This window comes from Eubalaena glacialis, chromosome 3 (assembly GCF_028564815.1).
Source record: "Eubalaena glacialis isolate mEubGla1 chromosome 3, mEubGla1.1.hap2.+ XY, whole genome shotgun sequence".
Lineage (NCBI taxonomy): Eukaryota > Metazoa > Chordata > Mammalia > Artiodactyla > Balaenidae > Eubalaena > Eubalaena glacialis.
Genome location: NC_083718.1, coordinates 59029373 through 59052708, shown reverse-complemented (window position 1 = coordinate 59052708; position 23336 = coordinate 59029373). Strand labels below are relative to the sequence as shown.

The window sequence follows — 23336 nt, the reverse complement described above, 5'->3', positions numbered from 1 at the left end:
AACCCTTGAGACCTGCACTGGAGAGAGGAGTCCCAAAATGTCTGGCTCTGAAAACCACAGAGCTTATGTCCAGGAGAACCACAGGGCTGTACAAAATGGAGATTCTGCTTTTAAAGGGCTCACATGTAAATTCACTCACCTGGGGTCCCAGTGTAAAAGCAACAGTGTGAAAAGATCTTAGACCGTATGAGGAGATTCATTTGCTAATCTTCTAGTGTCTGTCAGAGGGGCAAAAGCCCACTGGAATTCTCTCCAGTGACAGAGGCATTTGCAAGCACCATTTTTTATGTTTTCCTTCTACCTTGTTAGTGCTAGTGCTGGTGCTGGTAGGAGACATTTCTGCACTCTCACTGTAAGCTGCTGCTGCTTGCCTCACTTAATTGCTGCTATGCCCTGCCAGAAGCAGCAGGCAAGTGCCCCATCCTTCCATGACCCCCCCAAAGCTAGCACGTGTGTGCAGCCCACCCTAGGGATGCCCCTTGAACCCTGGGCTCTGGTGACCAAGGGGGGGTTGTGTTTCTGGGCCCCACAGATCTGAAACAATACACGAGATAGTTAGAGAGACAACCAGAAACTAGGACAAGGTTAAACAGTAAGGTTCATCTCCTGCATGGGGCCACCCCTTCAAGACAGGAGAGAGAGCTGTTTCACTTGTCATGTAGAAGCAAACATAAAGAGTCAAGCAAAATGAGGAAACAGAGGAATATATTCCAAACAAAAGAGCAAGATAAAACTCTAGAAAAAAACCTTCATGAAACAAAAAGAAGTAATTTGCCTGATAAAGAGTTCAAATCAATGGTTATAAAGATGTTTGAATGGTCACCAAACTTGGGAGAAGAATGGATGAACAAGAGAACTTCAATAAAGAGATAGAAAATATTAGAATGTATCAAACAGGACTCACAAATAATATAGTAACTGAACTAAAAAATACACTAGAGGGGTTCAGCAGCAGACCAGATGAAGCAGAGAAAAAAACAGTGATCTGGAAGACAGGGCAGTGAAACTCACCCAAACAGAACAGCAAAAAGAAAAAAGCATTTAAAAAACAGATAGCTTTAGGGACCTATGGGACAATATCAAATGGAAAAAATTTGCATCGTAAGGGTCCCAGAAGGAGAAGAGGGAAAGAAAGGGGAAGAAAACTTACTTAAAGAAATAATGGCTGGGCTTCCCTGGTGGCGCAGTGGTTGAGAATCTGCCTGCCAATGCAGGGGACACGGGTTCGAGCCCTGGTCTGGGAAGATCCCACATGCCGCGGAGCAACTAGGCCCGTGAGCCACAACTACTGAGCCTGCGCGTCTGGAGCCTGTGCTCCGCAACAAGAGAGGCCGCGATAGTGAGAGGCCCGTGCACCGCGATGGAGTGGCCCCCACTTGCCGCAACTAGAGAAAGCCCTCTCACAGAGACGAAGACCCAACACAGCCAAAAATAAATAAATAAATAAATAAAATAAATTAAAAAAAAAAAAATCTTAATTAAAAAAAAAAGAATTAATGGCTGAAAATTTCCCTAACTTGGGGAATGAAACAAACTTCCAGATCCAGAAAGCCTAGAAAGTTCCAAACAAGATGAACCCAAAGAGACCAACAGCAAGCACGCTACAATTAAAATGTCCAAAGTTAAAGAGAGAATCTTAAAAGCAGCCAAGAGGAAAACAACTTGTTACGTACAAGAGAACCCTCATAAGACTATCAGCAGGTTTCTCAGCAGAAACTTTGCAGGCCTGAAGGAGGTGGCATGATATATTTAAAATGCTGAAAGGAAGAAGCTTCTAATCAAGAATACTCTAAACAGCAAGATTATCATTCAGAGTTGAAGTAGAAATAAAGAGTACTTAAGACAAGCAAAAGCTAAAATTCCTAAACTATCCCTACAAGAAATGTTAAAGGAACTGAATAAACATTTTCCCAAAGACATACAGATAGCCAACAGCCACATGAAAATCATGTGCGAAATGCAAATCAAAACCACAATGAGATACCATATCACACCTGTCAGAATGGCTATCTTCAAAAAGACAACAAATGACAAGTGTTGGCAAGGATGTGGCAAAAAGGGAACCCTCCTGCACTGTTGGTGGGAATGTAAATTGGTACAGCCACTATGGAGAACAGTATGGAGGTTCCTACAAAAATTAAAAATAGAACTACCGTATGATCCAGCAGTACCACCTCTGGGTATTTACCTGAAGAAAGTGAAAGTACTAATTTGAAAAGATATATGGACTCCAATGTTCACTGCAGCATTATTTACAATAGCCAAGATATGGAAACAACCTAAGTGTTCACTGAGGGAAGAATGGATAATGAAGGTATTTTATTTATATATACATATATATATGTACATATAATGGAATATTACTCAAAAAAAGAATGAAATCTTACTATTTGTGACAGCATGGATAGTCCTTGAGTGTATTATGCTAGGTGAAATAAGTCAGACAGAGAAAGGCAAATACCATATGATTTCACTTATATGTGGAATCTAAAAAACACAACAAAACAAAACTCATAGATACAGAAAACAGAATGATGGTCGGCAGAGGGTAGAAAGGTCGGGGGGTGGGTGTTATGGGTGAAGATCAAGAGGTACATACTTGCAGTTATAAATAAGTCATGGGGATGTAATGTACAGCATGGTGATTATAGCCAATAATATTGCATTGTAAATTTGAAAGTTCTGAGAATGTAGATCTTAAAAGTTCTTATTACGAGGAAAAAAAAACAATTGATAACTTTGTGTGGTAACAAGTGGTAACAAGACTTATTGTGATGATCACTTCACAGTGTATACAAATGTCAAATCATTATGTTGTACACCAGAAACTAATATAATTTTGTATGTCCAACACTTCATTAAAAATATTTTTAAAAAAGAAAAAGGGGGAGATATACAAATTTTTTTTAAAAAGAAAGAAACCTTGGCATATCAGGAGTGGCAGAAGCAAAAGCATAAGCAGTTCTTCTCCGGAATGTTTAATCATAGGCCTACAACTTGCACACTTGGAGGCAGGTATTGAGAACTTCATAGCCATTCTTTTTTCCTCCTTTCTGTTTTTACTTCCCCACTCAAAAGACATTTTTCTTTTCGCCCTACAGAGAGAAAGGTTTGTGACAAGGGATTGAAGATATTGAGTGTGGCTTTTGAGTTAAAATTTAGACGTGTACTGTCCATTTGTGGTAGTCACTAGCCACACGTACTTTCAAGCACTTGAAATGCAGCAAATCAGAATGCTGTACATGTAAAAAAATTAATACCAGATTTTAAAGACAGTGTGGAAAAAGAGAATGTAAAATATTTCAGTGTTCATGTTTAATACTGATTACATGTTGAGATAATAATGTTTCAGATTCATTGGGTTAAATTAAATATGTTATTAAAATTAATTTCCCCTATTTCTTTTTACTCTTTTAATGTGGCTACACAAAATTTTTAAATTACGTATGTGGCTTGCATTTGTGACTTGTGTTGTACTTCTTTTGGACAGCATTGATTCTAGACCAATACTTCAGCCACATCACCCAGCCTAGCTATATGAATTATGGCCCCTTAACTAATTTCAGGACTCTCTCCACCCAGAGAAGGCTAAATTTTGCCCAATATATATATATTTTTTGATCTTGTACACCTCCGTACTCCTGCTTGAAGGAGTATTTGGCAATTTACTGGACAGGTAGGGCACATAAAAGAAAATCAGTCAAGTTTGCTCAATTAGAGGTGAGGACAGATGGTCTTGTTGGATGGGGTGGAAATACTAGGCCCAGAGGCAATGGATTTGCTGAGGATATTCTGTGAAGCAATTTTAAGGAAGTTCAGCAAAGTTCAGGTTTTTCCCATTTTGACTGTCTCAGGGGTTTTGTTTTTGATTGAAATATCAAGTACTTCCAAGATAATTGTGCTCCTCATTTTTCAGTGCCCCTGTTTCACCTAGTCACAGTCTGTGTGGTTTACCTTCAGAGACTGTCAAAGCCTTTGTGAGTCCAGCCCCATTAGGGGCTGGTAGGGGCTGGGATGGTAGGCTGTCAGTCTCTGAGCCTTGGGAGCTAAACTCCTGCTGTGGTTAGTTGGTTGCAGCCAAAAAGATAAAAGTAGCTGATGAAAATTGTTTCAAAGGAAGTGGACTTGTGTGTGTGTGTTTTATTAAAGAAGTTTCTGTTTAAATTGTTTTCAATTGGAAATTCTCTTTTAATGAGTATATGAGAAGAAAAATCACATTTTTCAATTAATTTACAATATAATCAAAGACTAACAATTGGTTCAAAGGTATATATTATAATCAGATACTATAGTTACTTGGTCTATGAAATTTCAATTAGGAATTTTAAAACCATTCAGAGAAATAATTAAGAATAATTAAGAATATTTAAGAAATGGATTCTAATATTTATTTACTTCAACTTTTTAATTAAAAAGATCATTTAAAATATGCAACCCATAAATTTTAATTTTTCCTGGATTGGAGTTGTATGTGAAGGTTGCTTGTCCTCAGGCCATCATACCCACCAAGTCTTTCAAGTTGTGCCTTAATACTTCTTCATATCAATATTTGCAATGTAAATACCGGGGCAATAAATCATCCTTTGATAAGGCATAGTACAGTACTAAAAACTCAGGTGTAGTTTTATGTCATTCTGCTAATTTTGAAGCCACTTTCTTCTTAGACCAGAAAAGCTTTTCATATGTTAATTGATTGGTCTTTATTTGGCATTTGAACAGAGGAGAGACAATGTTGACTAAGTAAACATTCTCAGCATCTTTTCTTCTATTCACTGGGAGGAATCTTTATCTGTTCCCTGCCTTCATGTCTGCAGGGACCTCAGATCAGTCTGCTATATCTTAATTTGATCTTATTTTCCAGGTCATCAATTCAGTTTTTCTGTGCCTCACAGGCTTGGTATTCTTACTAATAATGGTGTCTGTCCATTGTTATCTAGATGTCCTCATTTTTCTCTCAGTCTTTTGTAGTTTAGAACAGATCTTTCTGATTCTATTCAAAACAGTTTCTGTGGCTTTTAAATAATATTTGCTCAATTTTTAAGTAAATTTAACACAGCTTTCTTGAGAAGTCAAATGTGACTAGTTTATATCAAATACGGTACCTTTTAGACCAAGTATTTAAAAGCAACTTGAACAAAATGATATCTGAAGAGTACTCAGGAATTGATTTTCCCTATACTGTGATAATAGTAATCTGATAAGACTGCCCAATTTAGCAAAAATAAAAATACAGCACACCTACTTAAATTCAAATTTCAGATAAACAAAAAAATAATTTTTTAATATAAACAAGTAAATCCTATGCAATATTAAATCCCGTGCAGTTGAACTGGGCATCCTATATTTTATCTGGGAACCCTAAAGCTGGGGCAAAGCACAGTAGTTTCTGACCCTTGTGGAATTATGAAATTTTAAGACCACTAAAGCTCACATTATAGCTGAGCACATTGAATTGAATACATTTTCTTTATAGGGCACTGATTTTTGTAGTAATTGCCCTACTTAAATCATTCAGTAAAACGCAAACAAGAAGCTAACAAGTCAGGAGTTCTACTTATGAAATATTGTTGAGCCCTCCTCCCCTCCAATGTCATTCTTTCCCACCCCCCCCCCAACTTTGCCCACATGGCCTTGATCTCCCTAGGGGTAATGGCATAGTGGTATTGCGATACCTGCGTTCAGGGTTAAAGCCAGAGCACTTTTTTTGCCTCACTTAGCCCATCCCATCTCCATCTCTTTCCTTACTTTTAGGAGTTGCAGGTATTCCTCTAGTGGCAAAAGCAGAGGTGTCCTCTTGACTGATACTCGGCGTCAGAGTGCTATATCTTTGTTGTTTAAAGAATCAAAATCCTTTCCCCTCTCTGTGGCTCTCAGATTTGCTACATTTGTGACAGGTTTTCTGGCTCATGCTATCCCAGGTTGTCTGGCTCATGCTATCGTGTTTCAGGGCTGTGTTATTTACTATTGTGATTTTGAACACGTTATCACAGCTATAGCATGAAATACCAACTTGAAAGAGCGCTGCTTTCAGTGGCTCCTTAGATAATTGCAGCATTACATCATCTTCATAAAGCATTTCAGCCTATGCTAGGTTGAAGATAGATTTAGGTAAAATGTGTGCTTTCTGATGATCATGATAAATCTGTGTAAAGGCTTCTTTGATTCTTTTCTGTATATCAGGCAGTTAGCATTATGAACTAAAATGTGATAACTTGCTCCAAAGTTACCTCCAAGTATCCCCTGGCAAAGCAGGGTTTTGAACAATGAGACTATGTTTTTTGTGGGTGAAAATGTTAACCGTGGCATTGCCTATGGCAGATAACATTCTGCCTTATGATGGTTTTTATAATCCTTGTCCCCAAGGATCCTGCTCAAAGCATTTCACAGGGCAGATGTGAGTGACCAAGCACAGAAAATTTGTCCCAACCTAGCTTTCATTTGTGGCTCAGTGTGGGGCATGACCTACCCTTTACTTAACTAGAAACACAAGCTCTTCCTTTATTCTCTGCCTTTCTGCTTTGGTTGACCATTTTCTCCTTTCATAGAATCACTTATTCCACAAGTATTTTTGTTTAGCTCCTACTACATAGGGTACTACCTGAGTTACTATAAGACACCATCTCTAGGAGCCAGGAGCTTAGTGGAGGTAAAATATGTCTTACCCCAAGGCAATATATAGTAAGTTTTATATAAGTATATACAAGTTGGTATTATAAGAGCATAAAGGAAGAAGATACTATTTTCACTTTGGATCATTAGGACCTTACCATGGAAGAAGTCTGATATGAGCCTTTATAAGTGGACAGGATTTCAGTAGGGGAAAATGTGGGAAGTAGGGTCATCCAAGACAGAGGAAAGTGCACAAAAACATTAAAATTTGAAAGAACAGTGAAACTGTGTGGAATGGGATGTGATTCAGATGGAATGGATAAGGATTTTTTTCTATTTGAGGATAGCACGTGGGACCATACTGTAGATGGATTTGAATGCTACACAGGAGCAAAACATTGCTTTATCACTAAAATATGTAAAATAGATAAACAACAAGGACCTACTGTATAGCACAGGGAACTATAGTCCATATCTATTAATAACCTATAGTAGAAAAGAATCTGAAAAAGAATATATATATATTTGTATAACTGAATCACTTTGCTATATGCCTGAAACTAATACAACATTGTAAATCAACTATACTTCAATTAAAAAAAACTATGTATTACCAAAAATAATAGTAAAACATTTGTGATACTGTAGAAAAACAACAACAACAACAACAACAAAACAGTGTTTTAGGTAGATTAACCTAAAAATACTGTGCAGCCTGATTGAAAGAGAGAAAATCTCTGGGACGATTTAGAGGCCATTGAAAGAGCCTAAGCCTAAAGTGATAATATCCTGAACTATGGTGATGGTGCCAGAAAAGGACATATGTCCTAGCTGACCTAAATAATGCTTGGTTTCTCTGAGCAGTAATATTAGTTATTTTCCTATTGTGAACTACTTACAAATTGTACCTACGTACCACCTGTATCTTCCTTTGATTTAATATGGTATTAAGACTAATAAAGAACCTGAACCTATTAAGTACTATAATCCAGAGGTACAATGAATAGGAAAAAATTTCCTGATTCTTACCTAACCTTGATCTCAATCTACTACTTCAAGCTATTTTATTGAGAAAGGGTTAACATGTAAACTATGAAAGATACTTCAGATTTCTAAAACATAATATTTAATGTAATTTGCTTCTAGCAGGGTTTTAAACACATTAATTATGTGATTCGTCTCTCTCACTTTTAAAGTAAAAAGACTAATTTTTAAAAAATGTATCACTTGAGTGTGTCTTTATCTTTTATGGCTTTTCGTATAAAATGACATCAAATTCAGTGAGAAAACTCCAAACAGCTTTTTGTAATGATGATTTTTGGCAATTCCATTAGTGGTAGAATTTCTAATTTCTATTTTAAGATAGAGATCCATTTTGATTTTTTGTAGTTTATATAATATCTGTAATTATTTTCATGTGTCTTCTTTGGTATTAGGAGCAAGAACATTTTGGTATGCATTTGCTGTGAAATTTTGATTTGAATTCTATGATTCCTTGTCATCATCTTTGGTTTTGGTGCAAATTATTTCCTTTTGTCACTGTTCTTGACTAAATGAGGTTAGAAGAGAATTGAAAACTCAAAGTAAAAATTATAAAACTTGAGTCTCTTCATTATAGGGAATACGTACATACTTCCCATGCCTGCTTCACTTATTCTGATTTATTCAGCACCCATTTATGAAGCACCTACTGAAGTCTCAGGCCGCAAGGGAAACAAAGATAAATAAGAACTGATTGTAGTCTACCTGGGGGTGGCAACCAAGTGGTGATATTCAGACACGGGTACCAGTTAATTAAAAAAGCAGAGTAGAAGACCAAAGGACAAATTGATTAAGAGAGGAAAAGGGAGAAGACTCCTAGAATAACTCTTTGTATGTCAGCTCAGACATGGACGTTCACTCTGCTGAGAATTAGAATATAGGACATTCTGAATTGAATTTTTTTCTTTTTTTTTTTTTTTTAAAGATTTATTTATTGATTGATTGATTGCTATGTTGGGTCTTCGTTTCTGTGCTAGGGCTTTCTGTAGTTGCGGCAAGCGGGGGCCACTCTTCATCGCGGTGCGCGGGCCTCTCACTATTGTGGCCTCTCTTGTTGCGGAGCACAGGCTCCAGACGCGCAGGCTCAGTAGTTGTGGCTCACGGGCCTAGTTGCTCCGCGGCATGTGGAATCTTCCCAGACCAGGGCGCGAACCCGTGTGCCCTGCATTAGCAGGCAGATTCTCAACCACTGCGCCACCAGGGAAGCCCCTGCATTGAATTTTTGACTTGTTAAGTTTTAGATGTGGAATGATAGGTCTGTTAGACCAGTAGTTCCCAAATAACAATTTGTGGACTTTTACTCAAGGCTGCATAGATCTTTGTTAAAAATACAGATTGCCTGGAAGTACTATAGAGAATTTGGTAGATTAAATCTAGGTGAAATCTGGGGATTTGGGTTCAGAAATAAATTTTCAGATGATTCTGATAATCAGTAAGGTTTGGCATCTACTTTAGTAAAGATCCAGGAGAGAGAAGACAGATGGTAGTTGAAGTTACAGGAGTGGATGTGATTTCCTGGGGAGAGCATGAAGAGTGAGCACAGAACAATGCTAAGGATGTAACACCATCAGATAAGGAGTAGGCAGAGGAGGAATCAGCAAAGAAACTAAAAAAGGAATATACTGTGTCAAGGAGCTGGAATATATTTACCTAAATCCTCTAAGTCTTAGAATAGTAATGCTCATTTCTGAGTCCATATAGAGAAAAACAGTGCAGAATAAAAATCTTTAGGTTTCTACTCATTATTTAGCTTGATTCCAAAAAGGATTAATCAGTTTTCAAATGTGCCCTCTTGCAAAAAGATTGCTACTACTTCCAGAGAAGTCTGTTGGAGAAACAGAAATTGACCCTCTTGGATAGAGAATTATGAACAAAGTAGAGTATCAGAAAAGAAAGTTGAAATATTGTAAAACAAAAAAATGCCTTATTGTACACTTTCTATATTAAATTAGAAAATTTAATTTATTGAAATGACCTTTATAATTGAGAACTAGAACTATTATAGTCTCTCAGGAACAAATCCTTCTGTTCTTAGCCCTTCCTATTTCTTTTGTTATTGTTCTTGTAGTGATCAGTGCATCTTCTACTCCTATGTGAGTAAAAACTTATATTAATGGAAACATGTACTGTTACAAAAAGGAGTAAAATGGCAATTTTATGTAACCTGACTTGATATAAAAATTAATTGGATTTTTCGAAACCCACATCCCAGTATAGAGTAACTTCATTGATCCTAAAGGATTTTTAAAATATACATATTATTGACATTTACTTGGGGATGTAGTTATTGTTTACTTACACTCACTCTCCTTTAAGTTTCCAGATGATCATTTATACAAGTTAATTAGAGGATCATATCAGTAGTTGTGTGACCTACTTTTAATTTAATGGTCTTTACTGATTACATATAGATTTTTGAGGAGCTCATTGAACAGATGGCCAATGGTCAATAGTGGTCCAACATTTTTAACGTTTGAGGTTCTACATTAAAAGGTCATCTGAATTAACATGGTATTGGAGGACTATTTTATTGTGAATAGTATTTTGTCAAAGACAGATGGAAAAGCAGGCAATGATACATATCTTTGAATAGAGAAAATTTACTGGCAGGAATACCACAATGAAAAACTTCATATTTGTTGATAGCCAACAAGTTAGAATTTAACCAATTTCAAAGTTAGAGAGGGAGCATAGTCCACACAAGACTGCCCTTACTTCTAACACTAGTTGTGTCAAGTTGTTACCAAAATCACCCTCAAGTTCAGTAATTCACTAGAAGCACTCCCAGAATTCAATGAAAGCTGTAATACTCATGGTGACATTGTGTTACAGCTGCAGGATACAGATTAAAGCTTGCCAGGGGATGAAGCACATTGGACAGAGTCCAGGAGAAGTACCAAGCACGGCTCTTCCTTTGTCCTTTCCCCATGGAGTCATGGACAATGTAGCTTTGCTGACGTCAGTGTGTGACGATATGCGTGGAGTATTGCCAGATAGGGAAGCTCACTTGAGTCTTGTCCAGAGTTTTCACAGGGGCTCATTCATGTACTGCTCATGTGACTGACCTTTCGTCTCCAGCCTCTCCATAGGTAGAACTAATACTGCCTGCCCCAAAGCCCCATGGTAAGTCACATTGTTAGGCTGTTGAGTGGTCAAGGCCTACATGCAAACAAAGACCTCCTATTAGACTTGCAAGGGCCTAGAGATCACCTCCTAGAAGCCAATGGCAAAGGCCAGTTCTCTTTTTGGGTAAGGCTGGTCTTCACTACACACAATTCTTTCAGATAATAAAAGCAGATGAGGCCCAACTGAAACAATAGTTCACAAATATGTGACTACAAAGACCATGGCAGATGAAATGACTCCTTGTTGTCTGCAGGATTAAAACATCTTCATTCAAGATTACATTTCCATATTCTAGATCCCACTCAACTTGCCCTTTATAAATTTCCTTCTGCAGTCAATTAGAATCATATTTCCTGGGCATGCCAAGTGCTTCCCTGCTTTGGAGCCTCTGCTCACACCACACTTGTATTCTCTTGAGATCTTTCAATTTTGTTGAGCCCATCTTGTCTACAGTGCTCAGCCCAGGCCCCATCTCCTGCGGAAGCCCACTTTCACCACTTGAACCCTTCGATAGTCACTTTCTTTACTGAATTCCTGTAGCTAACATTACTCATATATCATTTATTTGGCTGTTAGCATATGGTTCCTTCCATTGATATTTTGTCTTTACAAGTAGATCTTAACCTCTTGCAAGTTAGGAACATTATGGACTATATCTCATGCCTTTTTGATCCTGTAGATCCTAGTACAATGTCTTGCACGTGGTAAGTGTTAGATAAATATTTGAATAGTAAGCTTTCATACAGACAGGTGCAACTAGGAACACATTGTTCAAATATAAGAGCTAAAACATCTTATAAAAATAATCTGATTTATACTAACAAATTTCTGAGGTAACCATGTTAATCCAAGAGAGTGTCAGAGTTATTTTTAGCAATTCACTGAAGGCATCTGCAAACATAAAGGTCAGCAAAATGCTGGAAAATGTCCAGAGAAGTATTGCCATCCTGCTTCCACCTCAGGGCTTTTGCACATGCTTTCCGAACCTTTGCCTGTAATGCTTTTTCTCTAAATATTTGAACACTAACTGAGAGAAGCAAACCCACTCTACCTGAAATATCATCCTATTCCTCACTATATCTTTATCATTTTTTTTTTGTAGTACATTTCACTAACCAATATTATATACATGTTTTTTATGTCTTTTTCCTCAACTACTAGAACATAAAGTCCATAGGGGAGGGACATTGGCTTGCTAACAATTATATCCTCTGCACCTAAAATAGTGTCTGATTCTTAGTAGGTACTCAGAAATGTGTTGACTACATGAACAAATTTGAACTATGCCGCAAATAGAAAGCTTAATTTTTTATGTACACTCAATTTTTATGTCATTCAATTCAAGAAGGTTAATTGAGCTCAAAGAGTTTCAAAGAGAAGCATCTAAAATGATTGAAGGAATGGTAGAATGTTTTTTAAATTATTAAAAAATATTCAACCTATAAAAACAATAACTAATGTATACATGGTCAAAGTTAATAAAATTATAAAATGTAATGATTAGGCAAAAATAGGCATGTTTATCAAATGCTGGTTATCAGAAGCATTCTTTAAAGTTTTGTGGAAAAAATGAAAGAGTTATTTTTACACAATGGTTAGTAAATATGTAGCACTTAAATTTTTTTATTTATTTTAAAAGGGTTTAAAGGGCTGTTTTGATAAAAATTATAATTAATAATTTTAAAATAATGCAAAATTAGAAATACATCTAACTTTGGAAAATAATAGCATGGAGTTCAGTTATTGTGCTTCATTTTAACAGGAGTTGCAGAGTTTATCATTGCCTGTTGATACAAGTTTCCAAGACTGTCAAGTATCCCAGTTGAACCTTTATTTTGGGAGAATGAGTGGTCAGCAACCCTGGGAATGAGGACATATCCAAATATGGCTATAGATGCATTTGGAGTCTAAAAGTAACCCCACATATTCATGATTGAGAGGTATCTGACCTAGATTGCATAGGATCTCTGGGAAATCCAGGCTGTGCTCATAGGCTGCAATGCTTCTTAGTCTTCTAGTTCCAAAGAATTGCTTTATTTTATTCACATACTTCCCACTGCAGTCCCAGCACTTACTTCAGGATTAAGGTATTCATCATGAATATTGACTGGTCTTATGAAGACACTACTTCCTCTCCTCTCTCTTCTCTTCCCCCCTGCCCTTTGTTCTCATTGTTGCTACTCCCCGCTAGGAGATTTCTTTCTAGGGGAAGGCAGAATATGGCTTAATATTTTTGACCTTTGTGTCAGGCTTTGATTCTGAGACATTTGGCAGCATATGTGTACAATGCCCAGGCAGCAGCTTGCTAACAATATGATTTAGTTGTCGTTTATTTCTTTGCTTCCATATTACCCTGCTTATGCTGAGATTTTCCCCCCATATTCAAGGAAAGAAGGCTGGCAATGATCCAACCTTTTTGTGTTACTGTTTCTAGCTGGTGATTTTAGTAGCATGTTTGAAACTAGAATGAACTTTTATGTTTTCTCCTTTCATCTCTGCCTCTTTGGATTTTTGGCAAACATCAAGGTAAATAAATCAGACCTACCACTGCAAACCCATCTGCTTTCAGGGACATGTAAGCTGACTAGTTTGTGATGTTTTACCATAGATCTAGCTCCAACATAGAACTAAAGGAGGATCCCTGTGGAGTAGGAATAGCAGACACGTTTTAAGGTCAATTTTTTTTAAAGCTCTGAATCATTTATCTGCTGACTGATTGTGGCTACGCATGGTCTCCGTTGGCATTTCTAATGACACTAACAAGTTGACATGATACTTACAAAGTTGAAATGATTTTGTAGTAGATGAAAAGTGAAAATGCAGTTATAGTTTGGATTTGAAAATAGGGATTAATAAGAAAAGATGCTGTCATTGTTGTAAAAATGTAGCAAATCAGGGTACAGCCAAAGGAGTTTGTTTATCAGGACATTACTTTTATACTTCATCTGGTGCTAAGGTCACATGTGAAAATACTCATCCTCATTAAAATACCTTTCCAGTTGTTGACAGCCTAGAAATTGTTTCCTAAGAAATAATAAGGTATGGTCATCCAAACCTGTCTTCCTAATACTTGTTGACAATGCTGTATTCATTTCTTTCTCACAGCAAGCAAGTAAGTGATGATTCTCTTCAAATAGGAATTAAGAGGATTACAAAGATGTCAGGGTATATACATTATACTGGAAGAACAGCTCATGTAATACTCTTGATAACAGGCTATAAATTGTCTCCACTTAAAATGATCAAAAGTTAAACGAGATACTTATCATACCTCTTAGAATTGGTTTTAAACTGATCTTCAACAAGCTGAATTATATCCTCTGTTGGGCCATGGATTTTATCACACTAGAGATTGATGTATTTTTTAAGATAAGTTCTGACTTATGACTTAGCAGTTTGGAAATTAAAGAAAATCCTTGAAAGATAAACTAAATAGAAATTTCATTTCTACGTGATGGTAGTGTCAGGGGTGTGTGTCTGGGTTGGTGATAAAACTCAACTTTAAAGACTTTCTTCTAAACCTCTCACTACTATTGCCCGCTTCTGGTTAGCTTTTTATCCTCCTTAGGCAGGATAGAAGATGATCTCAAGGACTTTGCCCATAGTTACTTTCTTGATGGTGATGGTCCAGAAGGGAGCCATGCAATAGTGACAGTGACATTTGTTCTCTCCCTAACCATGACTTCAACCCTTCTCTGATCCTCAGAAACTGAATTCTAAAGTAATAAATGAAAATGGTAGCTGTTCTGACAAATTTAGCTTTTACCATACGCTGTCCTTCCCAGTCTTTTTTCTGGGTATATTTCTGTATGTCTTCCTTTCTTGCATGAATATATGCAAGGCTGGGGCCAGAGTGTATATCAGTTGATGAAAACATCAATTTATCCAAATAATTGTTCACTTTTGCTTTTTTTCATGGATTAATAGAAACAAGGATAATTTCAGACACATAAGATACATGATAGAAAATTCAGAAGAGGGTGTGTATGCATTAATGTATCATCATGCTGAAAGCTCAAAGGGTATTGGTTTCATAATCATAATGTTCATGATATCCAAAGAAAAACAGTGGTTTATTTCATTATTTAAAGTGTACAAATACAGATGGATGTCTAAAATATACATTCACCAAAATTTTTAAACAATTAAATGTGATTCTTAATTAAAAGGGCGAATAATAATAATTTTTATTTATTTCTTTAATGAGTATTCAGTTTATACTAGGCAGTGTGCTAAGCACTTTACACACGTTATCTTATTCTAAACAACATGAATTTGGTATTATCATCCCATTTTACAGATGAGAAAACCGAGTTTAATGAGATTAAATAACTTGTCTGAGATCCTATAGGTGTTAAGTGGAGTAGCCGGAAATCGAACCAATGAGTTTGTCTGGCTCCAGAGCCACTAAACCACCGTATTGGACTGAGGATCAGAATGGGAGACGCATCTACTGGGAAGTAAATTGTGGGTAAAGTTGTGAGTCTCTAGATGTTGGTGAATTAGCTTTCCATGAGAGAGTGAATTCTTCCCTCTTCTCATTCTGAAGATAATTGTCAGGATTTAAGGAGACTCTGCTTATGGGGACCTTCCAAGAAAATGACCTCGTATCAGTTTTGGTTGTGCTATAAAATGTTTTTAGCTATATTTTAAAAAAGGTTTTCACATGAAACTTTTTAACTCCAGATATTTGGATGGTGAATTATTTGGCTTCTTTTTTGTCCTTTTCTGTTCATTTTATTTCTTGTAAAAGTTGACAGCTATAATTGGAATAAGTCTTTAAAAAAAGAAAAAAGGAATGAATATTGAAGAGAAAAATGGTTTTGTCTTCCTTTTACAATGTTAGGTTTAGTGACTCCCTGACTCAAATACTTTAATGATTGAGTGAGTAAATTTGGGGGATTAGATGTGGATTCCTGAATATATACTGTTCTTATTCTCAGCAGTATGGGTAATTGGGAGATGGTTAACTTTAGCTTTTGCTTTGAAAACACGATTATTTTCTCTAATCTAGTGTGCCATTTCATTCATATTAGTCTATTTGTAAGACTCTAGTGTACCTCTTAACCTTCACTTATATGAAAGGGATCAGTGAATAATGTAGCAAAATAGCTTATTTAGTTTATAAAGTGAAGTTCCAGAAATTATTCCCTTAGCCAACTGAGAGCAGTATGCAGGAAGAAAACTCTATAAACACACATATGTAGAAAGCATTTAAAAGTAATCATAGGAAGGGAAAGTTTACTAAGTACAGAAAAGTTTATGATTTTTATTTTCATTTGATTTTGCCCCTTTATTTTTTAAAACAAACAAGGAAGATTCAAGTATTCATAGAAAAAAATTAATCAGTATTATACAAAGTTACTTCCTAGAAATTTTTGCTCCATTTCCCTTTCTCTGAATCAGGCTCTTGGTACCATTTAAACACAGCATGATGCCAGTAGAGTAGGCAGTTTCTAGGGAATATAGTCCAATGATTTCTCTCCCTCAACATCTCAAAAAGTACAAAAAGAGATATCCTGTGAACCATTCGACATGTTTGCCCCTAAAATAGTTCAGCTTGGGAGGAGTAACATTTTCATTGGTTATTTTTTCAAATAGTTTGTAAGTGGAGACTTACTGTGTATAAAGAGCACCCTTCTGTTGGAGAAAACCTGGGCAGTGAAAACTCATCTGCCTGGTACCAGATTCCCCTGCTTAGATTCCATAACAGACCAGATAAACCATACATTTCATAATATATCTCTTTATACATTACCTTTATATTTACCGTATTCTAAACCCCCTATCTCACCCCAGTTTTCTTTATCATTAGAAATTACATTTACTGTGATAAATATAAACTTTCTATGTATCCTTTTACTTAAGTTATGGTAATTTTTTGAAAGTTCCATTTTTATTCGGTTTTAGCATTCCATTCCGGTAAGCCATCAGAATTTTCTCTGGACTGATTTGTAATATGTTTGGTGTTTGCTAGCAAATTTGGAACTTTTCAGTTTTCATCCTTTCTCTACGTGATATAAGATCTAATTACCACCCAGCATGATATAGCAGCTGAAATGAAAAAGGCAGCAAGAGAAGGCACTGGCTTAACTTAGAGCTAATCAACTACTTCCTTCTTATGCACTTCTCAGCTAGAGAGAGAAAGAGAAATAGCATTATTAAAGTAACTCATGTATTAAAACTCATTTTTTTTCTTTTCTTGATTTTAACTGAAAGAGGGGATTTGTTCAAATCTCTATGGGAGCGAGACATTAAACAATACTTTTAATTTGCATTAGTAGTCATTGATGCTTCTTTAATTGTGCAGAATGTTTTCATTATTGGGGTTGGTAGAAGTAGTCCCATCCCATTTTCTTGACATTTAAACAGATAAAAACATTTACAGAAGTAAAATAAAATCAAGTGAGTGATTAATCATTTTTTGTAAGGCTTAGAACTTACTTTTGAACTTTTGGATCTTGAATCTGTCTGGAAAAACAAAAAACAAAAAACCTCTAGATTTATCTTTAAAGCGTATGTCATTTTAATATGTTGGTTTGAGGGCTTTTTATTTTCTGAAGTGAGTGAGTTGGGTAATTACCCATTGGGAGGAAAGATTGATAATATTTTTTATTTTTTAAATGACTATGGTCTGAGTTTTCACATATCAGATTGTCAAAAATTAAAAAGTCAAATAATATTTGGTTTGGGGCAGGTGTGGAGAAACACATACTCTGCCACTGTTTGGATTATGTGTTGGTACAGTGGAAATGCATATTCATTGACCTAGCAATTCCACCTCTAGGAATATATCTTGAACATGTATGTATAAAAATGTTCCTAGTGATATTATTTGTGATATAAATAGAAAAAATGCAAAAAAAATCATTAATAAGAAAATATTAAATAAATTATGATATGTCCATATCCAGGTGTGCCTCATTCTTTTTAATAGTTGCTATTAAAGAGAATAAAATACATTTGCATGTACTGATCAAGAATATTCTATAAGTTATCCCATTAAGTGAAAAGAGCAGATAGTTTTCCTCTATTTGTGCTTCAAAAAGCAAAGGATGGAGATGTGTGTATACAACTTCCCTCCCTCCCCTCCCCCTCACATAAACACACAGTCACAAGTCTAAAGATAGATGGATGAAAGGACACAAAAGAAATTGTTGATAGTATTTATCTCTGATGAATGGGACTATGGGTCTGGGATGGAAGGCAGTTTTTTTTTGTTTTTTTTTTAATGGAGAGGGCAGCATACTATTTTTGTGCTGTTTGAAATTTTTTAACATTATTTTTCATAATTAAGAAATTTTAAATTAATGACCAAGTCTATTTTTTTTTTTTAGGACTCAGCCCAGGAGAGTGTTATTACTCGAGATATTCATCGTACATTTCCTGCACATGATTACTTTAAAGATACCGGAGGAGATGGCCAGGAATCTCTGTACAAGATCTGCAAGGTAGGACCCTCCACCTTATTTTTTTCTAACTTATTATATAGGGCTATATTTTAGGAACCCATCTTAAAGATTTTTAGATTTGCACTGTGCCATGTTCTCTGCTTTATACTTACACTACCAGATCCTCAGTACTGAGTCCTGAGGGTGACGTTTGGGCTGCATGTTCTGTGCCTTCTTGTGAGGGAAGAGGTATAGTATGACCTCAGTTTGGCTTTGATGCTAACAGGAAAGGAACAGAAGGTCCTCTCAGGCTACTGCAGTAAAGGCTCAGAGGAGTCCTAATGACTGTTCATCTGACAAGGTAATGTGGCAGTTGTCTCAAGTTTTTGACAGTAGGCAAGAGTAAGAAACAGTGTGGCACCTGTTTTTGAATACTGGCAAGTTATCTGATATTGTTGATGTATTCTGAGTTATGTCACATCATACATCTTTGTGCAGTTTTTATATCCCATTTTGAAATCTTTCTTCTCCCTCATTATTAGTAGATCTGGAAGAAAACTGTTTCCTGACTTTCAGTAAATATGCGTTGCTTGGATAAAGAAGGCTCTGTGTTTAATAGTGGAGAATAGCTATCAGATTATTAATTTCTCAAAGTTATATTAGAAATGCAGAATGACTTTTCAAATCATTATATATCGTTAACTTATATTGTCCATGCTAATCGAGGCCAAAGACTCAAAATTGCAAAATTTCCATCAAATAAAGTTTTGCCCTTTATCCTCAAAGTTAAGATGCCCTGCAAAGTGTGATGGGTATACTCAACATTTGTCCTTCCCTACCATTCCACTAGAGATTGTTGATGAATAGTGAACAACACCAAAAATCTTGTAATAATATGGAGAAAAAACAAACACCATGGCTAATTTTCAAGTTAGGTAATAAGTTTCTGAATAATCAAATTTAGCCTTTTATTAAGTAGCAAAGATTAGCTAGTAGGTAGTCAGAGATACACTCACATATCAATATCATTTAATATTTACTGTTTTTTTTAAATGGCACTTATAAAGTACTACCTGCATATGCTAACCAAGTAGGATTGATGTTTAATTCTGCAAATGGCACACTGCCTAAAATCCTTCTTGCATGTTTGTATTTTAGCCCTCTGCCTACTCCTGTCTTGTCTTGTCTTTATTTTTTCTTTTCTCTTGATGTAGCCATTTTGGAGGATTATAAACGTACACACTGATCAGAAATCTGTTTTTATATGGATATATCATTTAGAGCTAGAAATGCATAACTAACTTAAAGTCAGAGAGTGTACTAATTTCTAGAAGGTGATATGTCATCTAGTTTTTAAAATGCCAAAAACCATCAAACACCACAAAAAAATGTATAATATATTCATTATATGCTTGTGAAAGGAAAACCTAATTATTAAAAAAAAATTTCTACCAGTTTTTTTTTTTTTAATAAATTTATTTTTGGCTGCGTTGGGTCTTTGTTGCTGCGCACGGGCTTTCTCTAGTTGCGGCGAGCGGGGGCTATTCTTCATTGCGATGCGCGTGCTTCTCACTGCGTGGCTTCTCTTGTTGTGGAACACAGGCTCTAGGCGCACGGGCTTCAGTAGTTGCAGCACATGGGCTCAGTAATTGTGGCTCGCGGGCTCTAGAGCACAGGCTCAGTAGTTGTGGCACACGGGCTTAGGTGCTTCACGGCATGTGGGATCTTCCCGGACCAGGGCTCAAACCCATGTCTCCTGCATTGGCAGGCAGATTCTTAACCACTGCGCCACCAGGGAAGCCCTCCACCAGTTTTAAAATTCTACAAGCTAATTAGTCTCTGGCTTGTGTAAGGAAGATATCAAAATTTATATAGTTTCTAAGTTATTTAGAAAGGTCTGGCTTATAGTATATGGAACAACATTTTTCTCCTAGCATTTAGTATATTTTCAGCCATTCAGTAACTTTTCTCTCAATTTTTCTCTGATTGATACTAGATACTTTTTTTCACATAGCTAAAACAGAAAGCTCTATGTGCTTGCAGCCTCTGCCTTACAGTTTTGCTCCGTTGTAGTAAAAACAGTATTTGCTTCAGTATGTAGTATTCAGAGGGGAAATATCTGAAACACTACTAGACACAAAGATAAAAGTTAAATGGTTGGTACATTTAAGTAGCTGATACCCCTTGCTTTCCATATTGCAGATAATCCAACCTTGAATTCACTAGAAAGTATTTTTTATTCATTCACACAGCTTGTGTAACGATTTTAAATTATCAATGTGTATTTTGTAACATGATTAAACAGTTTTAAATCTCTTTCTGAGTAAAGAATATCATAAAAATATAGGTCTAAGACATATTATAATTACTGAGTAGCTTAAATTGCACTAAATTTTATGGAAAACAAAAGAATCCTGTTAAAAACATTACAAAATTCAAGGTAGTAAATAAAAGTTGATAAGGCTTTTAATATTGTACTAAAATATATACTACCTAAACATAACTTTACAATAGTCTTTGATAATGGAGGAGAGCAGAGATGAATATATCAGAAAATGTTGGAGAAACCAAAATTTTCTGGGTTCCTACCATGTGGACCTCTTGGTTTTTAATCGACACAATTCCTTCTCCTCTTGACCTACTATGATTTAGTAGTCCAGTCCTCATGCAGGGAAACCTCAGATGGTGGTGATAATCACAAAGAGGAGAGCCTACTTATGAGTAATTTAGAATTGGATATTCTTCTCAAGTTTGTACATCCACTTTCCTTTGCTTTTTGTATTCAATTTGAGCCATATGGCCTTTATCCTACCACGTATGACTTTTAAGGTCACTGAGTGTGGTCTACCTGTTCTATCATTTTTATTTCTAGAATAATATCTAACATCATACCTCACATTCTTGGCAATAAAACTGAATTTCCATTCTGGATACCTTGCACAAAACTGAAGAAACATTAATAAAACCTTGACCTTAAATCAGCCACTTTGTTATATAATGTGTAAATAAGGACAGTTTTGCTTCTTCTTTACCAATTCTTATTCTTTTTTTTTCCTTAATTATTTTCTTGTCTTACTGCACTGATCAGAACCTCCATTATAGTGCTAAAATGAAGTAATGATAGTAGACATCCTTGTCTCACTCCTGATTGTAAACGAAATGCATTTAATAATTTACCACTAAGAATGGCGGTATTCACATCAGCAGCACACTTATAGTTCTTTTTAATACAGTACCTTCCATGTGTTATAGTAATTTCAAATTTACAGAGTGTTTCCGTATATATTACCTCATTTATTTCTGACAACTCCTCATCAATGGAGCCTATTCTAGAAATATAATATGCTGTGCTGTTAAATTGAGACAGAAGTTTGTTGAGAGAATTTCAGTTAGAATAAGTACAGAAATCAACTCTGGTTTCAAGGATATAAGAGTCTGACTTTGGAGCTGAAAAGTTTTCTGTGACTTTGGTGAAATGAGGAATGATCTGAACTGTCAGATTAGAGGGAGGACGGTTAAAACTCGCTGTCATGTTTTAATGGCCCTGTCAATTTTAGTTTTTGCCTCTTAATATCTTTTTCAGAGTAGGAGGAAATCGAAGTGGTTCAAAGATTCTTCTGTTGTCATAAATTTATGTGTGGAAGTAGAACTGAAAGTATAATAGGATTCATAGGATTCTGGAAATGAGATGGTTTTGACATCCCTCCCTCCTTCCCTCCTTTCCTCCCTCCATTCCTCCCTCCCTCTATTCTCCCTTCTCTCCCTCCCTCCCTCCCTCCCTCCTTTCTTTCCTGTTAGTTATGTCACTAACATATTTTAAAATAATGTCCTTTAAAGGAGGAAAAATATACTACTCCTCCCCAAGTCTCCTTAGGACTTTTCTAATTTACATATGATGTAAAATCTGGTTTTAGTTGGGAGACAGGTTGGCATAGTTTAAAGGACTAAACATTAAGAGATCTGGTTCTGGTCTTGATTCCTCCTCTAAGCAGATCTAAGACTTCGGGAAAATCACTTTTTAAAGTTCCTCCTCAGTAAGCGTGTGGGTTGTGATAAGATTATTCTAATTACAATTTGCTATGATTTTCAGTGTTGTTTTAAATTTTTTTTCCAAAATATAACATATTGAATGCAGAATTTAACAGTTAATTCCTGTGTTAGGTCTTAGCTCTGTTTATCAATACCAGGACTATAAAGGAACGTGATTTTACTTTGAAAACTTTACCTGGCTTTCTGTTATTATGTTTGGGAGTGTGTTTCATGCACACATGAAATGTAGTACATTTAGTGATTTACTTCTAGGTATACATCTCTTTATAAGACCTAAGACGAGTCAGTCATAGTAATTAGCTAAAACATTGTTCACAACAGAATAGATTGAAGTGACTCTTGTGCCATTTAATTTGAGACAAATTGCTTTTTCACATTTTCTGATTACAGCAACTGCTTTATATCAAAGAGGCTACGGCTGTGAACTGAATGGGGGGGGGTTGAATATATTACAGAGAAATCAATACCTTTGTTCATCTGGGTTAATCATTTGATAGTATAATGGTTTGTAGAAGGACAAAAATAAATGTAACCCCTGTCGCAGCAAATATTTTTCTCAAAACAAGATTGGATTTAATATAAGAACTAAAGCATTTCAGGAGTTATTTTGATACCAAAGTAATGAGTGATCTGATGCATGGTTTTGAAGAATGTAAATGATCACCAACTCTTGTGAAATTAGATATAATCATACATTATTTATATTGTTTTCTAGATTTATGGGGGTATTTGTGATTATAGGGCTGAATTGTTTTTCATGGAGTCGACAGTACTCTCCATAGTTTTCTATCTATTTGACTACTCGTAATGCAACTCCCTCCCTTGGGGTTCCTGAATGATCCCTAGTTTTAATGACAGATTTTCTGAACACATTGTAGCCCGCTATTCTTTACTCTGCATAGCCCAATTTTACCAACAGCTTGAGCAACCTGTGGGATTCCTCCTACTCATGTCCTTGGAACCTGATTGGCCCCAGAATGAGGGCTCTTTGGTGTGGAATGACAGGCATTCGTGGATCAAAATGCACCAAAAAGATTTAGTTTAGAGCAGTACCTAGGGGGAATCAGGCAGCCTTTGGAGAATCAAGCAGGTCTTTTCCGTTCTCTGTGTACCTTCTCT

The 23336-nt window shown here is 36.0% G+C and overlaps 1 protein-coding gene across 3 annotated transcripts in view; it reads left to right on the top strand.

Moving 5' to 3' along the window:
* The window catches only part of RABGAP1L (RAB GTPase activating protein 1 like), a 655755-nt gene that overhangs the window by 360276 nt on the left and 272143 nt on the right, over positions 1-23336 (top strand). For all 3 annotated transcript variants that reach the window (XM_061185687.1, XM_061185686.1, XM_061185688.1), the window contains exon 14: positions 18114-18227. In XM_061185687.1, the coding sequence (XP_061041670.1) occupies positions 18114-18227 (114 nt within the window). The remainder of the gene's footprint in view (positions 1-18113; positions 18228-23336) is intronic.